Here is a 23,815-nt window from a genome sequence, read left to right as displayed (position 1 = left end):
GCACTCCAAGGTCTCTTTCTTCAGCAACACTCCCAAGGACCTTACCATTAAGTGTATAAGTCCTGCTAAGATTGCTTTCCCAAAATGCAGCACCCCGCATTTATCTGAATTAAACTCCATCTGCCACTTCTCAGCCCTTGGCCCATCTGGTCTAGATCCTGTTGTAATCTGAGGTAGCCAACTTCGCTGTCCACTACACCTCCAATTTTGGTGTCATCTGCAAACTTACTAATTGTACCTCTTATGCTCGCATCCAAATCATTTATGTAAATGACAAAAAGTATAAGGCCCAGCACCGATCCTTGTTGCACTCTACTGGTTACAGGCCTCCAATCTGAAAAACAACCCTCCACCACCACCTTCTATCTTCTACCTTTGAGCCAGTTCTGTATCCAAATGGCTAGTTCTCCCTGTATTCTGTGAGATCTAACCTTGCTAATCAGACTCCAATGGGGAACCTTGTCAAACACCTTACTGAAATCCATATAGATTAAATCTACTGCTCTGCACTCATCAATCCTCTTTGTTATTTCTTCAAAAAACTCAATCAAGTTTGTGAGACATAATTTCCCATCCACAAAGCCATGTTGACTATCCCAAATCAGTCCTTGCCTTTCCAAGTACATGTACATTCTGTCCCTCAGGATTCCCTCCAACAACTTGCCCACTACCGAGGTCAGGCTCACTGGTCTATAGTTCCCTGGCTTGTCCTTATTGCCCTTCTTAAACAATGGCATCACGTTTGCCAACCTCCAGTCTTCTGGCACCTCACCTGTGACTATCAATGTTACAAATATCTCAGCAAGAGGCCCAGCAATCACTTCTCTAGCTTCCCACAGAGTTCTCAGGTACACCTGATCAGGTCCTGGGGATTTATCCACGTTTAACCGTTTCAAGACATCCAGCACTTCCTCATGTCACCATCTATTTCCCTACAGTCTATATCTTCCATATCCTTTTCCACAGCAAAAACTGATGCAAAATATTCATTTAGTATCTCCCCCATTTTCTGTGGCTCCACACAAAGGCTGCCTTGCTGATCTTTGAGGGGCCCTATTCTCTCCCGAGTTACCCTTTTATCCTTAATATATTTGTAAAAACCCTTTGAATTCTCCTTAACTCTATTTGCCAAAGCTATCTCATGTCGCCGTTTTGCCCTCCTGATTTCCCTCTTAAGTATATTCCTACAGACTGGATTCTGGGTAATCCAAGATGGAGGACAGGAAAACTTTCTGGCTGTAAGAGCTGCTCCTTTTTTTGAGGTATTTTAGGTGTTGGAGGTGATTTCCTCGAATTCCGTGAGCAGCAATTACTGTTTTATATGCTGTTGCATTGTTTTGGAACGTTATATAAAAAAAGTCAAAACAACAGCGGTTTAAAAGGGAGAAGAGCAGACAAAGGAAGCACATGGTGAGGTCATTGCAGGAGAGAGAGAGAGAAAGAGAGAACCTGCACAGTTGCTACCTTTCCTGTTTGAATTTGTGTATCAAGTTTTGCATTTTCTCGAGTAGGTACATCCACATACTGAATCAGAAAATTGTCTTGTACACACTTCAGAAATTCCTCTCCATCTAAACCTTCAACACTATGGCAGTTCCAGTCGATGTTTGGAAAGTTAAAATCCCCTACCATAACTACCCCATTATTCTTACAGATAGCTGAGACCTCCTTACAAGTTTGTTTCTCAATTTCCCTCTGGCTATTGGGGGATCTATAATACAATCCCAATAAGGAGATCATCCCTTTCTTATTTCTCGGTTCCCCACCCAAGTAACTTCCCTGGATGTATTTCCGGGAATATCCTTCCTCAGCACAGCTGTAATGCTATCCCTTATCAAAAATGCCACTCCCTCCTCTCTTGCCTCCCTTTCTACCTTCCTGTGGGATTTGTATCCTGGAACATTAAGTTGCCAGTCCTGCCCATCCCTGAGCCATGTTTACGTAATTGCTATGATATCCCAGTCCCATGTTCCTCACCAAGCCCTAAGTTCATCTGCCTTCCCTACTAGGCCCCTTGCATTAAAATAAATGCAGTTTAATTTGTCCCTGCCTGCCCGGACTGTTTGACTCACTTCTGTTCTCAGATGTACCCATCTCAGATCGATCTCTTTCCTCATTATCTCCCTGGGTACCAACCCCCTACCTTACTAGTTTAAATCCTCCCAAGCAGTTCTAGCAAATTTCCCTGCCAGTATATTAGTCCCCTTCCAATTTAGGTGCAATCTGCCCTTCTTGTACAGGTCACTTCTACCCCAAAAGAGATTCCGATGATGCAAAAATATGAATCCTTCTCCCATACATCAGCTCCTCAGCCATGCATTCACCTGCTCTATCCTCCTATTTCTGCCCTCACTAGCTCGTAGCACTGGAAATAATCCAGATACTATTACCCTTGATACTATTACTCCTTTTTAAATTTCTGCCTAACTCTCTATAATCTCCCTTCAGAATCTCAATCTTTTCCCTCCCAATATCGTTGGTTCCGATGTGGACAATGACCTCCTGCTGGCCCCTCTCCCCAATGAGAACATTCTGCACCCTCTCTGAGACATCCTTGATCCTGGCACCAGGGTAGCAACACATCATTCTGCTTTTTCTCTGCTGGCCACAGAAACGCCTGTCTGTACCTCTGACTACAGAAACCCTAACACAATTGATCTCTTGGAAGCCGACGTACCCCTCGTTGCATTACAGCCAGTCTCAATACCAGAAACTTGGCTGTTCGTGCTACATTCCCCTGAGAATCCATCACCCCCTACATTTTCCAAAACAGCATACCTGTTTGAAATGAGTATATCCACAAAAGACTCCTGCACTAGCTGCCTACCTCTCTTACTCTTCCTGGAGTTAACCCATCTATGTGACTGTATCTGAGACTTTCCCCGCTTCCTATAACTGCCATCCATCACATACTATTGGCTGTTGCAAATTCTTCATCGCTTCTATCTGTCTCTCCAACTGAGCCACTCAATCTGATAAGATTCACATCCAGCAGCATTTATGGCAGATATAATCCGCAGTAACCCTTAAACTCTCTTTAAACTCCCACATTTGACTGCAAAGGCCATTTTTGCTCCTTCACAATGTACAGACCCAGAAAATAACACTGTCTTATTCCTCTACAAACACTGCCCCAGGTTAAATTTATAGCTATGGCTTATATTTTAAGGTCAATCAAGAGACTTACCTCCAAAAAACATATAATCAAGAAAGAATCCACTATATTCACTATGACAGCCTTTCTCTTGGACAGCCTTAAAACAACAATTAACTTATCTGATTCTGTGCTGTGAACTTCGCCCAACAGTTCCACCAAGATTAGCTGTGAATTTCACTGTTTGTTAATTTTCCCAGATGCACTCTGATATCGAGCGATACACAAATTCAAACAGCAAAGGTGGTAACTGTGCAGGTTCTCTCTTTCTCTCTCTCTCCTGCACTGTCCTCACCATGTGCTTCCTTTGTCTGCTCTTCTCCCTTTTAAACTGCTGTTGTTTTGACTTTTTTTTCCAAAGTTCCAGAACAATGCAACAACATATAAAGCAGTAATTGCTGCTCCTGGAATTCGAGGAAATCACCTCCAACACCTAAAATACCTCAAAAAAGGAGCAGCTGTTATTGCCAGAAACTTTTCCCGTCCTCCATCTTGGATTACCCAGAATCCAGACTGTTGGAGTATTCTTAAGAGGGAAATCAGGAGGGCAAAAAGGGGACATGAGATAACTTTGGCAAATAGAATTAAGGAGAATCCAAAGAGATTGTATAAATACATTAAGGACAAAAGGGTAACTAGGGAGAGAATATGCCCTTCAAAGATCAGCAAGGCAGCCTTTGTGTGGAGCCACAGAAAATGGGGGAGATACTGAACGAGTATTTTGCATCAGTATTTACTGTGGAAAAGGACATGGAAGATATAGACTATAGGGAAATAGATGGTGACATCTTGTAAAATGTCTAGGTTACAGATGACGAAGTGCTGGATGTCTTGAAACGCATGAAGGTGGATAAATCCCTAGGACCTGATCAGATGTACACAAGAACTCTGTGGGAAGCGAGGGAAGTGATTGCTGGACCTCTTGCTGAGATATTTGTGTCATCGATAGTCACGTGTGAGGTGCCGGAAGACTGGAGGTTGGCTAACATGGTGCCACTGTTTAAGAAGGGCGATAAGGACAAGCCAGGGAACTATAGACCAGTGAGCCTGACCTCGGTAGTGGGCAAGTTGTTGGAGAGAATCCTAAGGGACAGGATGTGCATGTATTTGGAAAGGCAAGGACTGATTAGGGATAATCAACATGGCTTTGTGCATGGGAAATCATGTCTCACAAACTTGATTGAGTTTTTTGAAGACGTAACAAAGAGGATTGATGGGAACAGAGTGGTAGATGTGATCCATATGGACTTCAGTAAGGCATTCAACAAGGTTCCCCATTGGAGACTGGTTAGCCAGGATAGATCTCATGGAATACAGGGGGAACTAGCCATTTAGATACAGAACTGGCTCAAAAGTAGAAGACAGAGAATGGTGGTGGAGGGTTGTTTTTCAGACTGGAGGTCAGTGACTAGTGGTGTGCCATAAGGATCGGTGCTACTTTTTGTCATTTATATAAATGATTTGGATGTGAGCATAAGGTATAGTTAGTAAGTTTGCAGATGATACCAAACTTGGAGGTGTAGTGGACAGCGAAGAAATTATCTTAGATTACAACAGGATCTTGATCAGATGGACTAATGGGCTAAGAAGTGGCAGATGGAGTTTAATTCAGATAAATGCAAGGTGCTGCATTTTGGGAAAGCAAATCTTAGCAGGACTTATACACTTAATGGTAAGGTCCGAGGGAGTGTTGCTGAAGAAAGAGACCTTGGAGTGCAGGTTCATAGCTCCTTGAAAGTGGAGTCGCAGGTAGATAGGATAGTGAAGAAGGTATTTGGATGCTTTCCTTTATTGGTCAGAGTATTGAGTACAGGAGTTGGGAGGTCATGTTGCAGCTATACAGGACATTGATTAGACCACTGTTGGAATATTGCATGCAGTTCTGGTCTCCTTCCTATTGGAAAGATGTTGTGAAACTTGAATGGGTTCAGAAAAGATTTACAAGGATGTTGCCAGGGTTGGAGGATTTGAGCTAGAGGGAGTGACTGAACAGGCTGGGGCTTTTTTCCCTGAAGTGTTAGAGGCTGAGGGGTGACCTTATAGAGGTTTACAAAATTATGAGGGGCATGGATAGGATAAATAGACAAAATCTTTTCCCTGGGGTCAGGGAGTCCAGAACTAGAGGGCATAGGTTTAAAGTGAGAGGGGAAAGATATAAAAGAGACCTAAGGGGCAACTTTTTCACGCAGAGGGTGGTACGTGTATAGAATGAGCTGCCAGAGGATATGGTGGAGGCTGTTACAATTGCAACATTTAAGAGGCATTGGATAGTATTTGAATAGGAAGGGTTTGAAGACATGTGGGCTGGGCGCTGGCAGGTGGGACTAGATTGGATTGGGATATCTGGTCGGCATGGACACGTTGGACCGAAGGTTCTATTTCCGTGCTGTACATCTCTATGACTCTATAACAAAGTGCAAATTATTGAGATATATGGTGAAGAAGAAACTATGACTGGCAAAAAGAGAATTAGAATAGAATGGCAGCTAATGTGAAAGGGAGCTCCAAATTATTCTAGGGGAAGGAAGAACTTAGAGGTCAGAAAGAGCCTACTAGGGTATTAAGAGGGTGATATATGATTGGCAGCATAGCGTGACGTTGGAAACTGTGAGAAATTTGTATCAGCGTATACTAAGGAAAAAGATATTGACAGCAAAGTTCCCAGCAAAGATTTTCAATAACAAGTGTTTATCTGCATTCTATTTCTTCTATGGAAGTCTGTGCACTAACACTTCAGCGGTCAGTTTGTTTCCTCCGCACCAACCCATATCGTGGTCAATCTGGTCATGGTGCGGAGCTGTGCCCAAAGGGAAAATTGGGACCACATTAGTTTTCACACATCACAATCCAACTCAACCCTACACATACCCATGTCTACATTGTCGGTGGATCCTCTGAAAATGTTATAAAAGAAAGTTACAATGGCTTTCCTCTTAAAATGATGAAGAAAAACTTGCTGCCCCACTCTCAGAACATTAGAATTAGCCACCCAGGGAGCAATCATTGGTTCAAGAGAATCTTTGGCTCAGTTCAATGAGAAAGTAATTAACAATTTCAAGAACTGAGTATTGCATTCCACAGACAACAGCAGCCTCAGGTCTGGTAGCTTGGTATTCTTGCGCTCTCAGACTATTATAAACCGTGACGTTTTCTGGAAACCACAGGCAAGCCAACGTCTGTTAACGTTAGTTCTCCCATGAAATGGGATTCTCTGCACTCTCACTGAAATTATTCACATTAGACATGTATTGAAATCCGGTCCGGTACTCATGACGGGATTATGCCTGAAACATCGATTTTCCTGCTCCTCGGATGCTGCCTGACCTGCTGTGCTTTTCCAGCAACACTCTTAACTCTGACCTCCAGCATCTGCAGTCCTCACTTTCTCCCGGTTATCCTGATATCAGCTTAAGAAATACAATCTTATTGAAGACAACAATGGACATGATAGACTGGCAGATTATTGTTAAATAAAATATTAGAGTTGCGAAACCTTTGAAATTTCAATGAATTGGTATTTATTGAGATACATTGCAATATCTTTACAACTTTAGAGATTGTAATGTAGTCCAACAATTACGCTGCTCCTTCAAAATGTAGGTAAAGTGCTCAAGGCTTACAAGTTACAATACATAAATATTGCTGGACATTGATACTCGTGCTGGTATTTAAAAGAGCTTTGAACTGATAACCTCGATTTGATAAGTGATTAGAATTTCATTCCAGGTTTGCAGAATGTAATGATGGGCGATACAAGTAGCTCCCTTAGTTGGGCGAGAGCAATTGGTTTAACCGGAATACCAATTCCATCAAAAACGCTTTTGTAATTATCAATATTTTCAAACTATATTTAGCAATACACACACTGCTGTTTGCAATAGTAAAGGTCGCAGTATTGTCTGTAGTTGATGAAATGTAATTAAAATGCGAGACGATTCGCTATCAAAATTTATTATTCCATTGAATGTAAGGACTAATGTTTTAAAATGGAGTTACAATCTCCACTTCGGTGTTGTCTATATACAATATTGTTTAAAACGCTGAAAGCGTATTTTCCTATAGTAATTTACTCCTCCCCAATGCCCAACACTCGTGAGTTCTAGCGTCTCAATTTCTTATGTTTAATTTTCCGATATCAGTTTGTTCCGGTTTCAATGCATCAGCGATGGTTTACATTCTGTGTGAAGCGACAAATCTGTTAGAATTTCCCGAACTTCCTAATTTTCTCAATTAAAATTCATATACTTAAATATTTTCTCATTTGCTTTCTGCCAGTGAATTCCATAGTCTTTGCTTCAGTGTCTCGCCGCGAGATAATTGTAATAGTTGTGCAGCGAAACATGTAAATGTAGCATTTGTGTAATGGAATCGTTCATTTGCAAATTCAAAGTTTGCATCATGGACCTATCCGACTCTGAGTGGTGTGGCAGTTTACTCCTTATCTGATTTTTTTTCCTTGGAGTATTAAAAGCGCCCTTCATTAACCTCAATTTGAAAAAGTCAACATGAAATAATAATTATATTCCTCAGTAAAACAAACATAGACTGGCAATACCATGTTGCGAAGTATTTGTATAAATTTGGGACAATAACAGGTGTCACGACTGGAACTTTCGCTATCCATCTTGTCTTGGTTTATTCCTTTGTCACATGGTCATTAATCCTGCCTTTTCATGCCTCCTCAATCATGTAGGTGTGTGGGGTAGAGTGGTGTTAATGGCTGGAGGAGAGGGGATTGTAATAGTCTGCATGTAGTCATACAGCCTGTTTTTCGTTTGCTGCCGATTTAGGAAACATTTTCTAATGTCTGCTACAACGTATTACACCGTGTCTTGCGTAAATCGTCGAATGAAATTGCATTTCTCATCTAACTCATCTTTTCTTGGTAATAGTTTATATTGCAGCCTTCTACATCAGTGTGCCACATGCCTCCCATGGTAACTGAGTTCGGAATCCACTGTTAGACAGCCCCTCCCGCTCCTAGCCATTGCCGCCTTTCTCATTTCTTCCCAATGTCACCCTGTCACTCTGCTATTCGCGCTCGATTCTTCGTCACTTCATTGCAATTGAAATTCTGACCAATTATTCTTACCACTCTTAATTTTTTCCTTCGTGTCTGAGCCCGCCCCTCTTTTCACCGCTGTTTAAAACATAACGCCCTGCTTTAAAAAGTCGTAATTTGCCGTCAACAAGTTCACAACTCAGAATGTGTCCTTACATTTTTTTCCCCGTAAACTGAAAGTGGAAAGAAGTGGAATAAAGAGACCTGTACTCTAGGTGTCTTTTCATGGTGCACCTCACTATCGGTTTGACGAGCTGCGGCGCCCTCTGCTGCTCAGTCTTGCTCTCTGTTTACTACAGTTCCCGAAAACAATGGTCACAAAGCAATTGCAAACCAACCTACAATGTCCGGCATTTAATTTTTAATGACACCTCAAATGGACATGAACATGGGGGTTGAGGGGGTGGGGGGGATGCAAAAAAGACTTACTTTATTTTTAATTCTATCTGGTTATGTGTGAAATGCAATGGATGTACGTCGATCGAGAGCTTCCTTAAGAAGTAAGATTCGCGCCTCCAACAAAGAATCGATTGAACAGAATCATAGTTTGAAATCTGTGTTTCAAAGTCTGCCATTTAGGATGCTTTCGTGTCAGAAATTCTGGAATCTGCAGCTAAAAAGTAAATCTATTGTTAGATACTCCAACCTTGCTGAGTCGCACCTGCTCTCCATGATCAGAATTCGGAAACAAGGACTCAAACCCTGAAGGCACCAAGCGATACCTGCTGAAAAGTCACGTCACTCCAGAGGAACGGGAGCGGGCGGTAGATTTCTGCAGACAACACAACCTGGTCAATCTTGTCATAACACGTTTTGGAGTAGAGGAGGTGATGTGTGAGTCATTCGCGCGTCGTGTCAGAGAAACGGACGATCCACACTTTTAAAACAGCAAATCAAACGTACTTCTGAAAAAAAAGGTCATGCTGAACGGAATTTTTGTACTCTATTTATATTCAGACGTCGTTTCCCTTGGAGTATTAAAAGCGCCCTTCATGCTGACAAAAACTTGCATGTAAGGATCTAATTTAGTTGTCGGGAGTCAGATGGTCGAGTCTGCTACCTGGGCGTCTACACAAGACGGTAAGGTCCTCGTCATCGTTCACCTGAAACATACCATTTTATTAGAGACTACCTTCTTCTGTACCAGTCATTTTGATCATGTTCACTGCCAACTTTCCCGTGTCCCTGTGCATTCATGGAATTATAGTTTTGGAAGTTTAAAATCCCAGCGGGTAAGTGAAACCGGTCTTAGAGAGAAAAAAAATGGAAACGTCCGACAGCATTGAACTTGAATGTGAAGCACATTGTGTCCCGATGCCATCGAGTGCTCCAAACATTGTCAGTGTGAATTACAACCTTGAGTAATCACTGTATGGAAGCTCGCTTGTATTATGGATTTTGTTCTATTTCTGGATGGATAGTTGCAATTTTAATTATATATAATTGTGTTATCAAAGGGGATTTGTGCTTTGCGTCATATCTATTCTTTTCATTTAAAGATTTCCACCCCAAAGACTCTCACTGACCAGTACACTCCTTATTTTGTACTTTGGTCAAATCGTTTTGGACAATATAAGAATCACGTTCAGTGTAACAATGCTGTCTGGCCCCGGTCGCTGTGGTTGGTTAATTCATCAATATTTTTGCATAAACTGATACAAATTGACAATGACCATTACTCTATTGTTGACTGACAATTGTTGTAATCTATGTGGGGGAGATGGTACTGCCCTACTGAAACGCTTACCGTTCAAATGCATATTGTAGGTTGCCTAGCGGTGAAAGCAAAGGCAACAGAAATTATTCCAGTCGATGCAGTTCATGTGATCTTTGGTCTGCGTTAGAACTGGTAAACAGGTTGTTTGATATCTTTCCACCTTTACCGATTGCTGTTTGCGATTACGCGAGACATGCCGGTGCCAGCGCGATCCACCTTCCACCAGAGCACGACAGCGCCCTGAATGCTAATAAAGTGAAATGTTTGAAAACGCACGACCGTCCTCAAAGCCCATTGCTCTCACACACGCAAGCACACAGACAAGCGGGCTTAAAGCAAAACTAACAAGGCTGTCCTGTTATTCTTTTCCTTACAGAAGCCAGTGCCCTTACGTTGAAAAGACAGGATTCGAAGGAAGACGTCAGCCCCAGTTAACCGAGGACCTCGCGTCTGTCAGAACCGATGGCATCTTCAGCTCCTTCATCTTCGAGCGCGAGTCAAGACTCCAACTCAACAAATTTACGGCCGGCGGACAGAAACACAAGTAAGCCATTGCCGCCTCATTTTTAGACAACAAACGACGATGACTGTACAATCTAACGGTTATTCTGTGGACAGAAAGTACTCCCAGGAAAATAATAGATGAATTAAAGTGCACGCTAACTCCCGCTAAGCGGTGTTAAATCACCAGTGCCGTTACCTAGTTAAAATGTATCACAATGGGGTCCTTTACCGAGCCAGACCTGTTAAAGTGCTGATAGTTTATTCAATTGTATTTTTTCTTTGTTTACAACAGCTGGAAGCTGCAATTCTTTTCACACCCGGGGAAGTAAGCCTACAGCTGTATGTAAAATAAGTCTTTTAAGCAATAATTTCATCGCGGTTTAGCAATTTATGAAATGCACTTCCCTCATTATCGCAACAAACACTTTTAGTACAGTGGCTGAGTGCACATGTAATTATAGGAGAAAGCGAAGGCGCATGATGCCGCTAATTGTAGCTCTTATGAACTCGCTAATAGCTGCGACGGTACAGAGCGAACGAAAGTGAGCTATTGACCTGGCACGGATGAGAATGGCGCTGATGGATCTAATCAGTTTACTACACTGCCTCAACAATTTTGACATCAGGTACAAAAAAAATAGTCGAAGACATAATCGACACTGACAAAGAAAAACTTATCAGAAATAAAGACGGGCATTCCGATCATTACACGTGTAATGTCCCTGCCCTCAAGGCGTTCAGACGCTTCCAGGCGCAATTATTCTTTCCATCTGCCAAGACGGACAGGCTAACCGAGAATGCGTTTTTATTTCTGACAGTCCATTTTCAAACTTTAGAATCATACTGCCCCACTTTGATGACTTCAATGTCTTCATGCTTTCTTACACATACATGTATATGTTGATGCGTGTATATTACGCATATAACATATACATGTATTAAAATGGTGTAGTCGTGAAATTCACACGTTCGTGCTTGTCCTTGGGAAAACGATTGTGTAGGAATAACTCCGGCACACGGGTTATGGTTTAGCCCAATTTAATTCTACTTGGCAAAGCCAGATTTGAAAGGAAATGTACAATGTAAAGCATATAAATGTGTTTTACAACTCAATTAATAGGGAAGTGAGTTAATAAATGCTCATTTCGGTGTAGCAAATTTAATAGTCAGGAAATATGAGCGTACAGGGCGTGTATTTTTGTGCTTTCGCCTGTAATTGTGTTTCATATTTGTCCGAGCCCTACATCATTAGTTCATGGCGTGTTTGATCTCCTAGTCACTGACCTGAGGCACATTTGTCTGTCAGGTTTTTTTTGCGCGCAAGTGTCATAAAGAGGCTTACCCAGACTCACAAAAATCGACAAAAAGGACAGAGATTGGGGATGCAGCTGTCCTTACCTCGCTAAAAAAGAAACAATGACCGAAAATCAGCTGCGCAGCTTCGACTTTTGCACTGCCCAGAATATCAAAAATAACATTTTTTGGTAACTAATCCCAGATTTGGAACATGAATCGTAATGATTAGTCAACATAGATAAAGGGATAACCTTCTCTCGACGATATACTCATGACGTCTATGGGTGTAACCAACTGAAATTTGTAATTACCATTTTTCTTTGGATAATACTATCTAAATATATCTTCCGCCAAATTAAATCCGTAGTTTCAAAGATTCTTCCCATTCCAATCTCTAAAAAGTTGACAAGTACCTTAACATACTGTAAATTTCTCCAAGTATGGTTTCTAGAATAAATCTACCTCACGTGCCTTGGTATTTTAACATTTCAAGCATTTTTTAAAAATCTCTTTTTTTTAATAGGAGGCTATTGCACAGGCTTTGTGACACTATTAGTGTTCATTCGAACCACAAGCCGGGCTGTAGATCTGTTAGACCAGGCAGAGACACTCAAATTGCTGTTTCATTCAACCGTTAAGATTAAGCAAAACATATACCCTTCTATTGCACTTTCGATATTATTAATTAACATAAACGATACAAACGTGTGCTTACGGTAGGCAGACCACATGGACGGCATTTTGTGTAGGAATTGAAGTGTCTCGTGTTTATAAAGGTCGTCACTCAATATATTTCATTCTCGAGTGTATAATGGACACAATGATCCCTGTAATCCACGACGCAGAACTGATCAGAAGCCTTACTGCCGTATGAATTGGTCAGATTACGAAATAAACAGTTGCAGAAATCATTAATATGCAAAAATGACTGCAATCCTGCTTTAATATATAAATATGGCTGGATATTTGTAAAAACGATTGATGTGAAATGCTTAGACTCGTGTAAAACAGTATAATATTTACTGGTTGACTTCCAGCCAAGCAGATCCGAGCTAGTCAAATACCATTTTTCAGCTAATTAATTTCTGGGACACTCTTCCGACCTCATTTCACGCCAGTTTGTTTTAAGCTTCCAATTTCCCAAAAGTGTGCCAACATTTATTAGGTATTCAATCCTCGGACGAACTGATTATTCTATTTAGAATTTAAAGAAACATTCAAAACAGAATACCAGAGAATCCTTGCCCCGTATTAATACTAGAGCCACCGTCATTAATTATTCAAGTGTGTCAATCCCTGGCTGCAATAGTGCAGGAATTTCTGACTGCTTCATGTGGAGTTTGGATTTTCATCTATTAGAAAACATTGTCAGGTCTCCCGCGTAGTATTAATTACTGCATTTCGGGAAGATGTTGCGTTTCGGAGGACACCTAGGATACTATGCAAACACACTGTTCAAATTTCCTTTCTTTGGGTTTTAGAAGTTTTATGAGCGCGATTTATTAGTTTATGTGTATAGTTATCTGAATAGAAGTGTAATGCAGTCACGGAACGTACTTAAATGGTTAGATGTAGAGACTCTACGAGAGGATACACTCTGGGGGTGTGTGTTCACCGTTTTTTTCATTGTTCCCGTTCCAGCTTATGACACTTGGTGTGGAGTTGCTCACGGATGTACAAGAAAACTTGGTCTGAAGATCTGCGGTATGTTCTTGCATATTTTAGATTAAAATGTACTGGCCTATAAAACGTCATTGATTAATCTAAATATCTATCGGGGCAAGCCGATACACGTGCAACCTGATTCCGCCCAGCATGGGTCAATCCCCTAACTTGCTTCAATGGTCATCCTTAATGTTACACCAATGTCTTTATTATAAAAATAATTCAATATAAAATCGGCGGATCGCCAATGTTTCTCACCTTTTAAAAATATATATTATATATATTAAAAATATATATATTTTATATATAAAACATATATATATATAACACAATGGCATAACTGGTGAATTCTTTAAGATGTAGTATAGATAGAATACGCGATGAGGAATATCCAATGCAGCAACGAACGTGTCCTAACTTTGCTCTAGTTTTCAATATTATATACGGATCGTATAAGGAAGCCACCAACACGGAATGACATGGAGAGCTGATAATTATTTTACATCATGCATGTTTTGGTGGGTAACGGCGTTGTCTACGGTAGATTAGAATGGAAATGCTAAAATAACTTTTTGAGCAAATGTCATTGGAAACAGAGGCAGTTCTTTGCACGGCTGACTCAATGCAATCATTTATTTCGCGCTTTTCACACTCTGGGCGTTCCAAAAGGCATAGCAACCGATGGTTTTTTTTAGTGACTTAACTGTAAATGTACTCATTTGTGGCTTATAGACAAATACCGTAAGGGTTAGTCCTGATGAAGGGCTTTTGACCGAAATGTCGATTTCCCTACTCCTCAGATGCTGTCTGGCCTGCTGTGCTTTTCCAGCACCACTCTAACCTAGACCCTAATTTCCTCTGCAGTGCTCACTTTTGTCTTCCATGAAAACATGTTTGGTGGTGATGGTTAAAGACAAAAATCCCTGCTTTTTAAAAAAAAAATGGTTTGGGATCTTTTCGGATCAACTTGCACTCCTTTTAATGTCTGATCATGGGGGGGAAAATGAGGCAATGTAGCACTTTCTAGGTACTGCACTCAAATCCGAGTCCCGGGTCAAATATGCTAGTTAATACTGCAACCGATTTAATAGGTTTGTCAAGACTTTAAAAGGCTTGATCATATACAATAGAAATTTCAGAAAAAATGGGTAAAATACCTTTAACAAGACATAGGTGAGTAGCTGGATGAATGATAACTTTGGTCATCTCACATTGATAACTTTGTGCGTCGAACGCCTTTTCGTCTTAAGACTGCTTTCACTTATCTTTTCTTTGCTGCGTTTTTTTCTTGCTGCATCAAGTGAAATACCGAAAAAAATATAGTTTCAAGTGAAATATGGTTGACTTCTGCCCCTGAATGATATGAACGAGATTCTCTTCATTCATTCTACTTTTTTTATTACAGAGATCTGTTTCAAAGAGGAATAGGTTTATTAAATAATTAGGTCTGACGCCATAAATAATCATGTCTTCTGTCTTACATTGCAATCCAGTTGCTTTGTGGTGGACTGCGAAGACATGGATTAATGCTTTTGAATGCCCTTCCGTAAAAAAAACTCAGGTGGTTTTAAAAAGTCACTTCAGTCGCTCGTTGGCTCCTCCTACTGGATGGAACAAGTTTAACACTTGCAACTTGAGGAAGTTTTGGAACTTGGGTATCAGCTAAAGGTTAAAACAAACTCAAAATGGTGCGATCTAAACACTGGTTATTAAAATAAAGCCTTACTGAACTTTGTAATAAGTACTATGAATCCCGTAGAGTTCGCATTCCGACCCGGAGCAAGTGTTACTTAAGTGCCCGGAGTGAGCACTTAAGAATTTCTTAAATTACTGTAACTGCTAGATAATTCCAAATTACCAATTCCACGCATTCATATTTTTTCACAGAAAACAACAGTATTTTACAACAATTATATACGAGTCATATACGACAATGCTGCTTTCGTAATCCAACTGTCTCCACTGACAAAAGACTCAGTTTTCGATCTAAACACTATTGGATTAGATACTCCTGTCAATTTGAAAACGTTTCATCCGCCTCGGTTTCGGAGCTTTGCTAAGTGTGACTTTGTGCTAACCAATTACGATAATTTTACAGTGGGAAGGAGATGTTGTTTTCACCATGAGCAAATCTCAACAAACCGAAAATGAATTTTAAACACCTTGATGAATCTCGTGCAATTAATACCTAAGCAGTAAATTTAACCATGTTCTGACTATGGGGAAATCGGATTGCTTTCACTGGGAACAGTTAAACTCTGTCTAGATTGCGTTTTTTTATATTATTTCTTTAACAACTCAAGGTCTGGGGTATCGGCTATCTGTTGAACCCTGGGAAATTCTCCCAACTAAACGTCACAGATCTTTGCCCCCTCTCAGTTCTGAACGCTTCTTTGCTGGCATCATTCTATTACCCTGCGTGCGATGTTATGGAGCTATCTATTTGGAATTTCAATTTTCCTGATCAGGTTTTCAGATTGAACTGTTGCTGTTCCATCCCAAGATCACAGGTGTAATTCCAGGGGTACCTATCTCCCAGTCTTCCATGATAACTGCACATTCTTAATGGCTCCAGATTCTAGAAACACAGACAGAAGAAGGTCCTTTGGCCCATCGCGTCTACACCGGTAAAACTGACCCTGAATCTACACTATTCCCACTCCCCAGCACTTGGCCTATTGCTTTGAATCTTATGTCACTCGATTTCTCATCTAAGCACTTTGTAAAAGGCAGTACATTCCAGATCCGCCCCCACCCACATCCCGCTCCGTGACTTTATTGCCCTCACATTCCCTGTAGACCTGTCTTTCACCTTAGAGTTATACCCCCTCATTAGTGACCCATCATCTAGGGGGAACAGCTACTTTCTACTCACCCTGTCCATGCCCCTCATATTCGGACACATCTTTATCAGGTTGCTCCTCCAACTTCTTTGGTCCAAAGAGAACAGCCTGAGTTTATCCAGCTCCATAACTGAAATGTTCAATCCCAGGTAACATCCTGCTGAATCTCCTCGACATCCTCTCCAATGCAGTCATGTCCTTCCTATAATGTGGTGACCAGAAATGCACACAGTACTACAGCTGTGGCCTAACTAAAGTTTTGTACAGCTCTCACATGACCTCCCGACTCTTTTATAATCTATGCCACCACTGATATCGGCAAGGTTCCCATGTGTATTCTTAACCGGCCTATTAACGTATCCAGCTGCCCTCAGGGATCTATGGACAATCGTCCCAAGATCCCTTTGTTCCACTGAGCCTCTTAGAGACTTGTCATTCATCATTCTTAATATTTATGATACAATCGGCGTGAAAACATAATTAATTCTTCGGTATCCCTTAATTGCAAAAACAAAGCGTTGACCGTTTTGGGCTGATGATGCATGACATTTATCTTGTTGATCCCACAATTTCCCTTGACTCTCCATTTCAGCGGCACCAAATGCACTATTACTTTATTGTGTAAAATTTGCACCCGAGAATGAAACATTTTACTCATGAGCAAAATGAATTCGGCCACTAAACGGGTTACTGATGGCACAGATTAACGGTGAAGGGGCTCTGGCTCTGGGAGTAAGGACAGTGAAAGGAAGCTCGCAGACTGCTCCATCTGGCGGCAGGATATGGCGTTACTTCAACAGTTTCGAACTACAGGTAATACATAACAAGTTGGATCTCCACCAGCTCCAAACTTTGCATTGCAAGTCTGGAATATACACGTGAGCAGATCACTCAGTCTGTTTTGAGTGAGTTAATACAGTCGCTGCGGAAGGGAAATAGATTTTTGTTGTTTTGTGGTCCACATCCGAAGATGCCAGTTCAGAAAATAATTTTGTATCCTCTCGGACATTAAATTGCTGCTGGATTTTAATGCGCAGCCTTGGATCAGGCAGTGTAAACAGAGTTAAGGTTTCACAAGATGCCCCCGTTATGCTGTTAAATGGCGAAAACTCCTATAAATATCTAAATGTGAAATATTCTATTTACTGAGATAATCACTCTTCCAGATCAGTGATCACTGTTTCGGAGACGGGATGGATTAAATGTTACGAACAGAAATGAAATGTTATTGCCGAGAAGAATGAAAAAAAGGTGCTTTTATCGTGGGTTTGCAGTCCCTCACTTCTTATCTGGCCAAGAACCGCCTTCCCCCAGGGAACAGATTAATGGAAAGCTTATTAAAAATCTATTCGTCACCTTGCTGGTTTCTGAGATAGCGCCATCAGCAAGCGCGACCTCCCCAAATTACTAGATAAATGCAGTCTAGCCTGGACAACCTATGAAGAGCAGCACTGGTTCGTGTAGGGTTACTTGTTAGGTTAATATTTCTCAACAAAAGGCTGGCACCTTTAAGACAAATGATTTCTATAAAATATGGCCTTTCTTTAGAAAAACACACAAAACTAGCGGAGGCTGGTGAGCACTGTGTGTGAATCGTTACATGTGGGAAACTTACAGCTCACATAAACGACATTTGAAATTCTGCACACACGTTCCAAAGGATTGACTCGCAGTTACCTCGCGAACATTATTAGCCCTCACCAGCAGAGAGAAGGCTGTTTACAAAGGAAACAGTTCTCCTGGCTCGTCAGCCGAACGTTTCACACAAGAAATACTTTTTTTCACGTTGCTGACTGGTCAAATGCCAGCGGTTCAAACCCGAATAGACAATCAGCTTCTGCCGGACTCGCTGAATACCAGGCCCGGGGTTAAGTGAGAACAGCACTCACTCTGATTCAGCGAGCTCTGATCAAAACCGGGCCAGAGGCAAAGATGGAATATATATAAAAAAAAATTCCTGGCGATGGCCCGGTATTCCCATCGTTTCGACAACGTTAAAGTTGCCCAATTTAAAATGATTTTGATACAATGTTAATCACTCTTAAAGTTCAGATTAAAGACTTTATTTGAACAGGGCCAAGACAGTAATGATGTTTGTGGCTGGAACTAGTAATTGTAGCGAAAATTATCTCCAACTCTAATGGAACTATATCAGCAATTCAGTCGTGCAATGATCTAGATAGGAAATGAATCTCGAGATGTCGAGATTTACATTAGATATAGTTAGCACGTTTCAGTAAGCTTTCATCCATCATTACTCCCTTCATTTTGATAGATTGGAAACTTTAGCCGGAGGCTTTTTCCGGATCGTGTATTTCTTTCTTCCAGAGACTGCTTCTGGCCGTCCAATGTGTCGGGTTTATTTAGCAAGAATTTACCAGTGCACTAAATAACGAATATTTGTTTTTTTGCATGGTTGGTTTTGTGCTGACGACATCGTGACCGCCCCCTCCCACAGGCAAATACTCATAAATTCTCTGTTGGGGGTCACAGCGCATCTCTAATAAGCAAACTCTTCCCACTTGCTACACATTATCTGACTAGCAATCCTTGTAAACGACACGACAACAACACAATATGTTTGGAAGCGGAAAGAGACCATTTCTGACCGGTCTTTCTTGCAACAACATAGGTTTTTTGCAAAGGACCAACAGCATCGAGGATAAAAGCAGGAACGTAAATTCTATGAAAGATCGTCAATCCTCCAGGAATCTGAATACCAGCGAAAACAGCGAAAGGGACTCGATATTCAGGCGCACGGAGACGGATTTTTCCAATCTCTACGCCAGAGGTAAGTTCTGAATAATAGAGAATGACTTTGGCGAAAGCTTGCAAAAAATATTCGATTCGTGTACAATGGAAACGGACTAGTTATTCAATCCCTAGGGCAGCATGCTTACATTGCTCAATGCACTCTATGAATCTCTAGTTATTTGACATGTTACCATATTTGTAGAAAAAGATAAGAAAAGGATGCTGCCAGACCTGCTGAGTCAATCCAGCAGTTTCTGTGTTTTTTTTAATTTCAGATCTTCAGCATCCGCAGCTCTTTGTTTTATTGTTCCGAAAATCTAGTTCCGTTAAGAGCTATTTCTGAAATTTGTGTTTGTTGAATGCGTTACTCTTTAACACTGGGTGGCATCACTGCATTTTAAAATGTTTGTACTTTTAACAGTGGAATGGATTTTGTTCTTGAGTGAACGGTACAGTGTGCAGCACTTCGCTGGTTTGTATGTTTCATTGAACCAATGAACATCACAATGTTGTTTTCATGCTGTATATGGTAAACTACGTGTAACATCTCTGCAATATGTTCCTTCTCAGACTTGTTACCAGCAAAAAATGGAGAAGAGCAGACCACCCAATTCCTTTTGGAAGTGGTCGACATTCTCCTCAATTACATCAAGAAAACTTTCGATAGGTCCACGAAAGTACTCGACTTCCATCATCCCCATCAGCTCCTGGAGGGAATAGAAGGTTTCAACCTGGAGCTTTCAGACAATCCTGAATCTCTAGAGCAGATTTTGGTGGACTGCAGGGACACACTCAAATATGGCGTTCGTACAGGTAAAGTTCACAATCTCACAACACCCTTCAAGGTTAAAACCACGTTTTTGTTCACAAATTGCCAAAAATCTCAATTTCTTTATATCAGTTTTTTTTTGCCTTTTCTTGGTTGAATAGAAAATGCCCACAGTTCCTTACAAAGTGTATAATAAGAGGTTCGTGGTTGTGCTGTATAGACCATTTTGAATTCCTCATGGGCCGGCGTTGCTATTGAGTGGTATTTCATTTATCGTGTTCTGAGTGATGGGAGTGAGGTTTATTCTATTCCAGACATAGATCTTAACATAGTTCCATCATCTGAAAATGCAACCTATACATCTACATTGTCAAATGGATGAACATACAATGTGTGCAAGTTGGGACCTGTTAGGGTGTTCTGTTTCAATTCCAGTAGCTCTTAATTTATCGCAAATCGGTGGAACAGAAAGGTTATAGCCTGGGTGTCAGTGAGATAAGTACCTTGCTGCTGAAGTTTGCCATAACTTACTGACCTACTTAGCTCCAAGGAGCAGAGTCAATCTCGTGTGTCGAGACGTGATTAATTTCTAGCTGTTGACTACGGCCTGACTTTTTTTTATACCACCAGATCTAAAGACAGTAGGAACAATAAAACTGACTAGAATATAATACAGTACCTTATTTCCTACCGACTGAATAGAAGTGATTTGTGAAATCAGAACTGAATAACAGAAATCATTGTAATCCTTTCCATAAACAACCTTGGTCAATTTGGATACGGCCATGCACGATATTCATATCAAACATTTCACCTTCATTTTCATCTAATATTGGGCTGCGATCGTGATCAAATCGAAAGGCAATTATTTTTCGCTGAGTGTCTGCTCCAGACGTTGCCAATTCATTTAAAACATGAACTTATGGAGAACACGTTCGAATCTGGCCATTCCGCCTACTCGCGGTCAGGAGTGAGGGTCACCGTTCTTCGGGCTGGTGAATAATTGGTTATTCACAGATCCCCATTGACATAATCCCGTACAGTTACATCCTCCTCATTCCGGAACTCATCTCGTTGTAATTAATTTAACGCAGTCAACCGTTTGACTGATCATAACAGGGAGGTGATGCACACAAGCCGCTGGCAGGATCCTGGTCTGAAAGATGCCAGAGAGAAGGTACCATCGAGTTCGGTGGGGTTCTCCATGTCTAACCAGGTCGGTTAGGATCTCACGGCCAAATTTCCAGTTCAGTTTTCAGCTAGTCGCTTCTGAAAGCGGCATCTAATGCAACTCTGACAGTAGCCTGACACCGGGGTGGAAGTGCTGCCTCTTTAAAACAAAACATAAAATTCCCGTTCTGCACACAACCAGGGCCACAGCCATGATGCAGGACCTATTAGTTACTACTGCGAATATAAATACATGCATAACATCGAGTAGTTACCCAGGAAGATGCAAACATCGGATGCTAGTGTGTGATCCTCAAACTGACGGGTGTGAATCATCTTGTGGAATATTACACCCCTCCCCCCATTTCTACACACTTAAGGAGAGCAATGTCGATATTGATTTGGATTAAAATGAGGCTCCTACACAAAGTGTATTCCTGTGTCCGTGATCCTGGAACATTTGGTGCTGTCATTCAGAGCTAGTGGCAGAAAGGAATGATCTTGTGTGCTGGACCTGTTTCATGCGCCGTGCTATTGTTTCCTGACAATTCCCCATCTCCAATCCAGCATTTCCAAATTATCTGAAGAAAGGAAAACGCTGTTCTTGTCGATCTTCACAATACTGGCTACTAAATAAATCACTCCCTCGGTTTATTATTTTTACGTAGAGCATAAACCCAGTCAGTGCATTTCACCCCTTCTCATCAAGAGTCAGTGGACCCGAAATGTAAACTCTGTTTTCTCTCCTCAGATGCTGCTAGACTTGCTGAGTTTTTTTCGGCAGTTTTTGTTCTTGTTTCTGATTTCCAACATCCGCAGTTCTTTGTTTGCTCGGTGTGTTTCAAACTGCGAATAGTTCACGTCACTTTTCCCCCCACACACTACAAGTCGCCGTTGCTAATTAGCTCCAGTCATAACACTCCAACCAACACAATCAACCGAACGGACTGAATTAATTCTTTATAACCATCACTTGTGCTAAACGATTAAGCTACAAATGAAGCTTCATGTATATTGGCAGGAAAACCACGATTTTACCCTCGTTTCCCCATATTGATATTAAGACTCGGCAGTTTTCATCATTGATAAATACTGCAAGAAATATATTATAAAGTGAAACGTTCTCATTTAATCTTGAGTTGGAGAGGGCTGACGTATTGCCAGTGCATTGAAATTTAAATTTTTCAAGTTCTTACTGTGTGTTTATATTTCTAAGCAAATGCAATCAGCCTCAGAGCTGGATAGTTGTTTTTACAGATTGTTTACGAGGACTTTGTCAATATTGTGCCCCAGTCCAGGTTTCAGTGAAAATCGGAGGTGGCTGCCGCAGTCTATTGATTCGTGTCATTAAAGGCCAATGAACGAAATGTGCGTTTAATGAAAAGCCATCTTCGAAAATAATTTAATGCAAAAACAGATTTTTTTTCATTGTACACTAAGCCACTGACCTAGAAATGCAGGAGTCCTGTCAATCAAAATAGAAAAAGAAGGTTCAGAATTTGACTTTGTCCGCACCCTTTTCCTTTCTGCCGAAATGTGGATTCTCACTCAGCACAGCGCTGATTTGAACAGTTATCCTGTTTGGACAAACCTTTCACCAATGCACTCTTAAGTAAAGCGCAAGATTGAACGTGAATGTGACAGACACAATGGTTTGCAGTGACCATTTCCCAGTAATCGCGAGTGGCTGAGTTTCTGACTATCTGTTCGAGTTTTCAATACCCAATCACTTTGTAGGCCGCCGTCTTCGCCAGGTCCCCTTGTTCGGACAAAGAAAGACCGAGCTTCCAGACTCTTAAAACATTTCATTAGCGTGTAACGTTCACCAAACACGACATGCTGCTAGTGTAACGGAGTGGCTAATTGCCGGAAATACTTTTTAATCAATTAATGTTTTATTCCCGAACGGATTTCAAAAGTATACCTTTCATTTAGCATATTGTAAAAAAAATCGTGACATTTAGTGAGTCATTTAGAAAACCTGTTCACTGTTAAGGGGTACAACAGAGAACAGCCACTCCAGAACCCGGTTAAGGGCAATCCCAACAAAACTATCCGCTGGTCTCTCAGATCAGTTAAACACAGTCGCTTCCCTTTGGCGAGGTAGCCGCTTCCGATCCTCGCCAACTCATCCCCAAGTTTCAGATTTGGGACGCTTTTGTGCGCGAATAAAGTGAACAAATCAGCGAGACGAAGAGAGAGAGAGAGAGTACATTTACCGCACCTAAAGCGCTAGATGTATATTTACCCCGAGCGACCTTTTGGAATGAATGCTTCCCGCTCGTAAATGTCTGTCCAGATGCAGAAATACCGGGTGAATTGATGTCGATTTCACTGCAGGTCGTTTCTGTATAAAGGCAATGTATGAGTGTTACCCAAGGTTAGTGAGAAGCAATCAGTTCCAGGCATAAACTTAGATCCAATAGAAAATGGACTGAAACATTTGAACGGATTAGACGCTGGGGTCTGCACCTTTTGATGCTACATTGTTTTTTTCCCCTTCCCGCAGGGCACCCTCGCTTCTTCAACCAACTCTCATCTGGTCTTGACATTATCGGCTTGGCTGGAGAGTGGCTCACGTCAACAGCTAACACTAACATGTAAGTTCGAGAATGCACTTCATTCCACTTTATTATTAAGGACAGCATCACAAAGGAAAATGCATCCTATTCGGACATGTCTCCATGAGAGTTTTTCACAGCTCATCAGATTTGAATGAGGTTACCCAGAGGGATTTGAAGCCACCCAGTCCTCCTCCACAGTGGCGCAGACTGCCCCGAGGGCAATTTTCCTGGACACATGATTAACTTCAACATAAAATTCTCATATCATTTAGAAATTGGAAATAACCCAGCCCCAGAGTTTAGAAGTGCAATGACGA

At 41.2% G+C, this 23,815-nt stretch overlaps 1 protein-coding gene across 3 annotated transcripts in view; it reads left to right on the top strand.

The window, feature by feature from the left end:
• Positions 1-10,392: 10,392 nt before the first annotated feature.
• LOC132817462 (glutamate decarboxylase 1) overlaps positions 10,393-23,815 on the top strand; it is a 62,245-nt gene continuing 48,822 nt past the window's right edge. The window contains exons 1-6 of one of the 3 annotated variants that reach the window (XM_060827910.1): positions 10,396-10,461; positions 12,592-12,601; positions 13,375-13,437; positions 18,874-19,032; positions 19,566-19,808; positions 23,444-23,534. In XM_060827910.1, coding sequence (XP_060683893.1) covers positions 10,396-10,461; positions 12,592-12,601; positions 13,375-13,437; positions 18,874-19,032; positions 19,566-19,808; positions 23,444-23,534 — 632 coding nt within the window. Of the gene's footprint in view, positions 10,478-12,591; positions 12,602-13,363; positions 13,438-18,873; positions 19,033-19,565; positions 19,809-23,443; positions 23,535-23,815 lie in introns of all 3 variants that reach the window. The other 2 variants (XM_060827911.1, XM_060827909.1) reach the window with 2 other exon arrangements.

The sequence above is a fragment of the Hemiscyllium ocellatum genome, chromosome 7, assembly GCF_020745735.1.
Source record: "Hemiscyllium ocellatum isolate sHemOce1 chromosome 7, sHemOce1.pat.X.cur, whole genome shotgun sequence".
NCBI lineage: Eukaryota > Metazoa > Chordata > Chondrichthyes > Orectolobiformes > Hemiscylliidae > Hemiscyllium > Hemiscyllium ocellatum.
The sequence above is the reverse complement of the archived record's forward strand: the minus strand, read 5'-3'. Positions and strand labels throughout refer to the sequence as shown.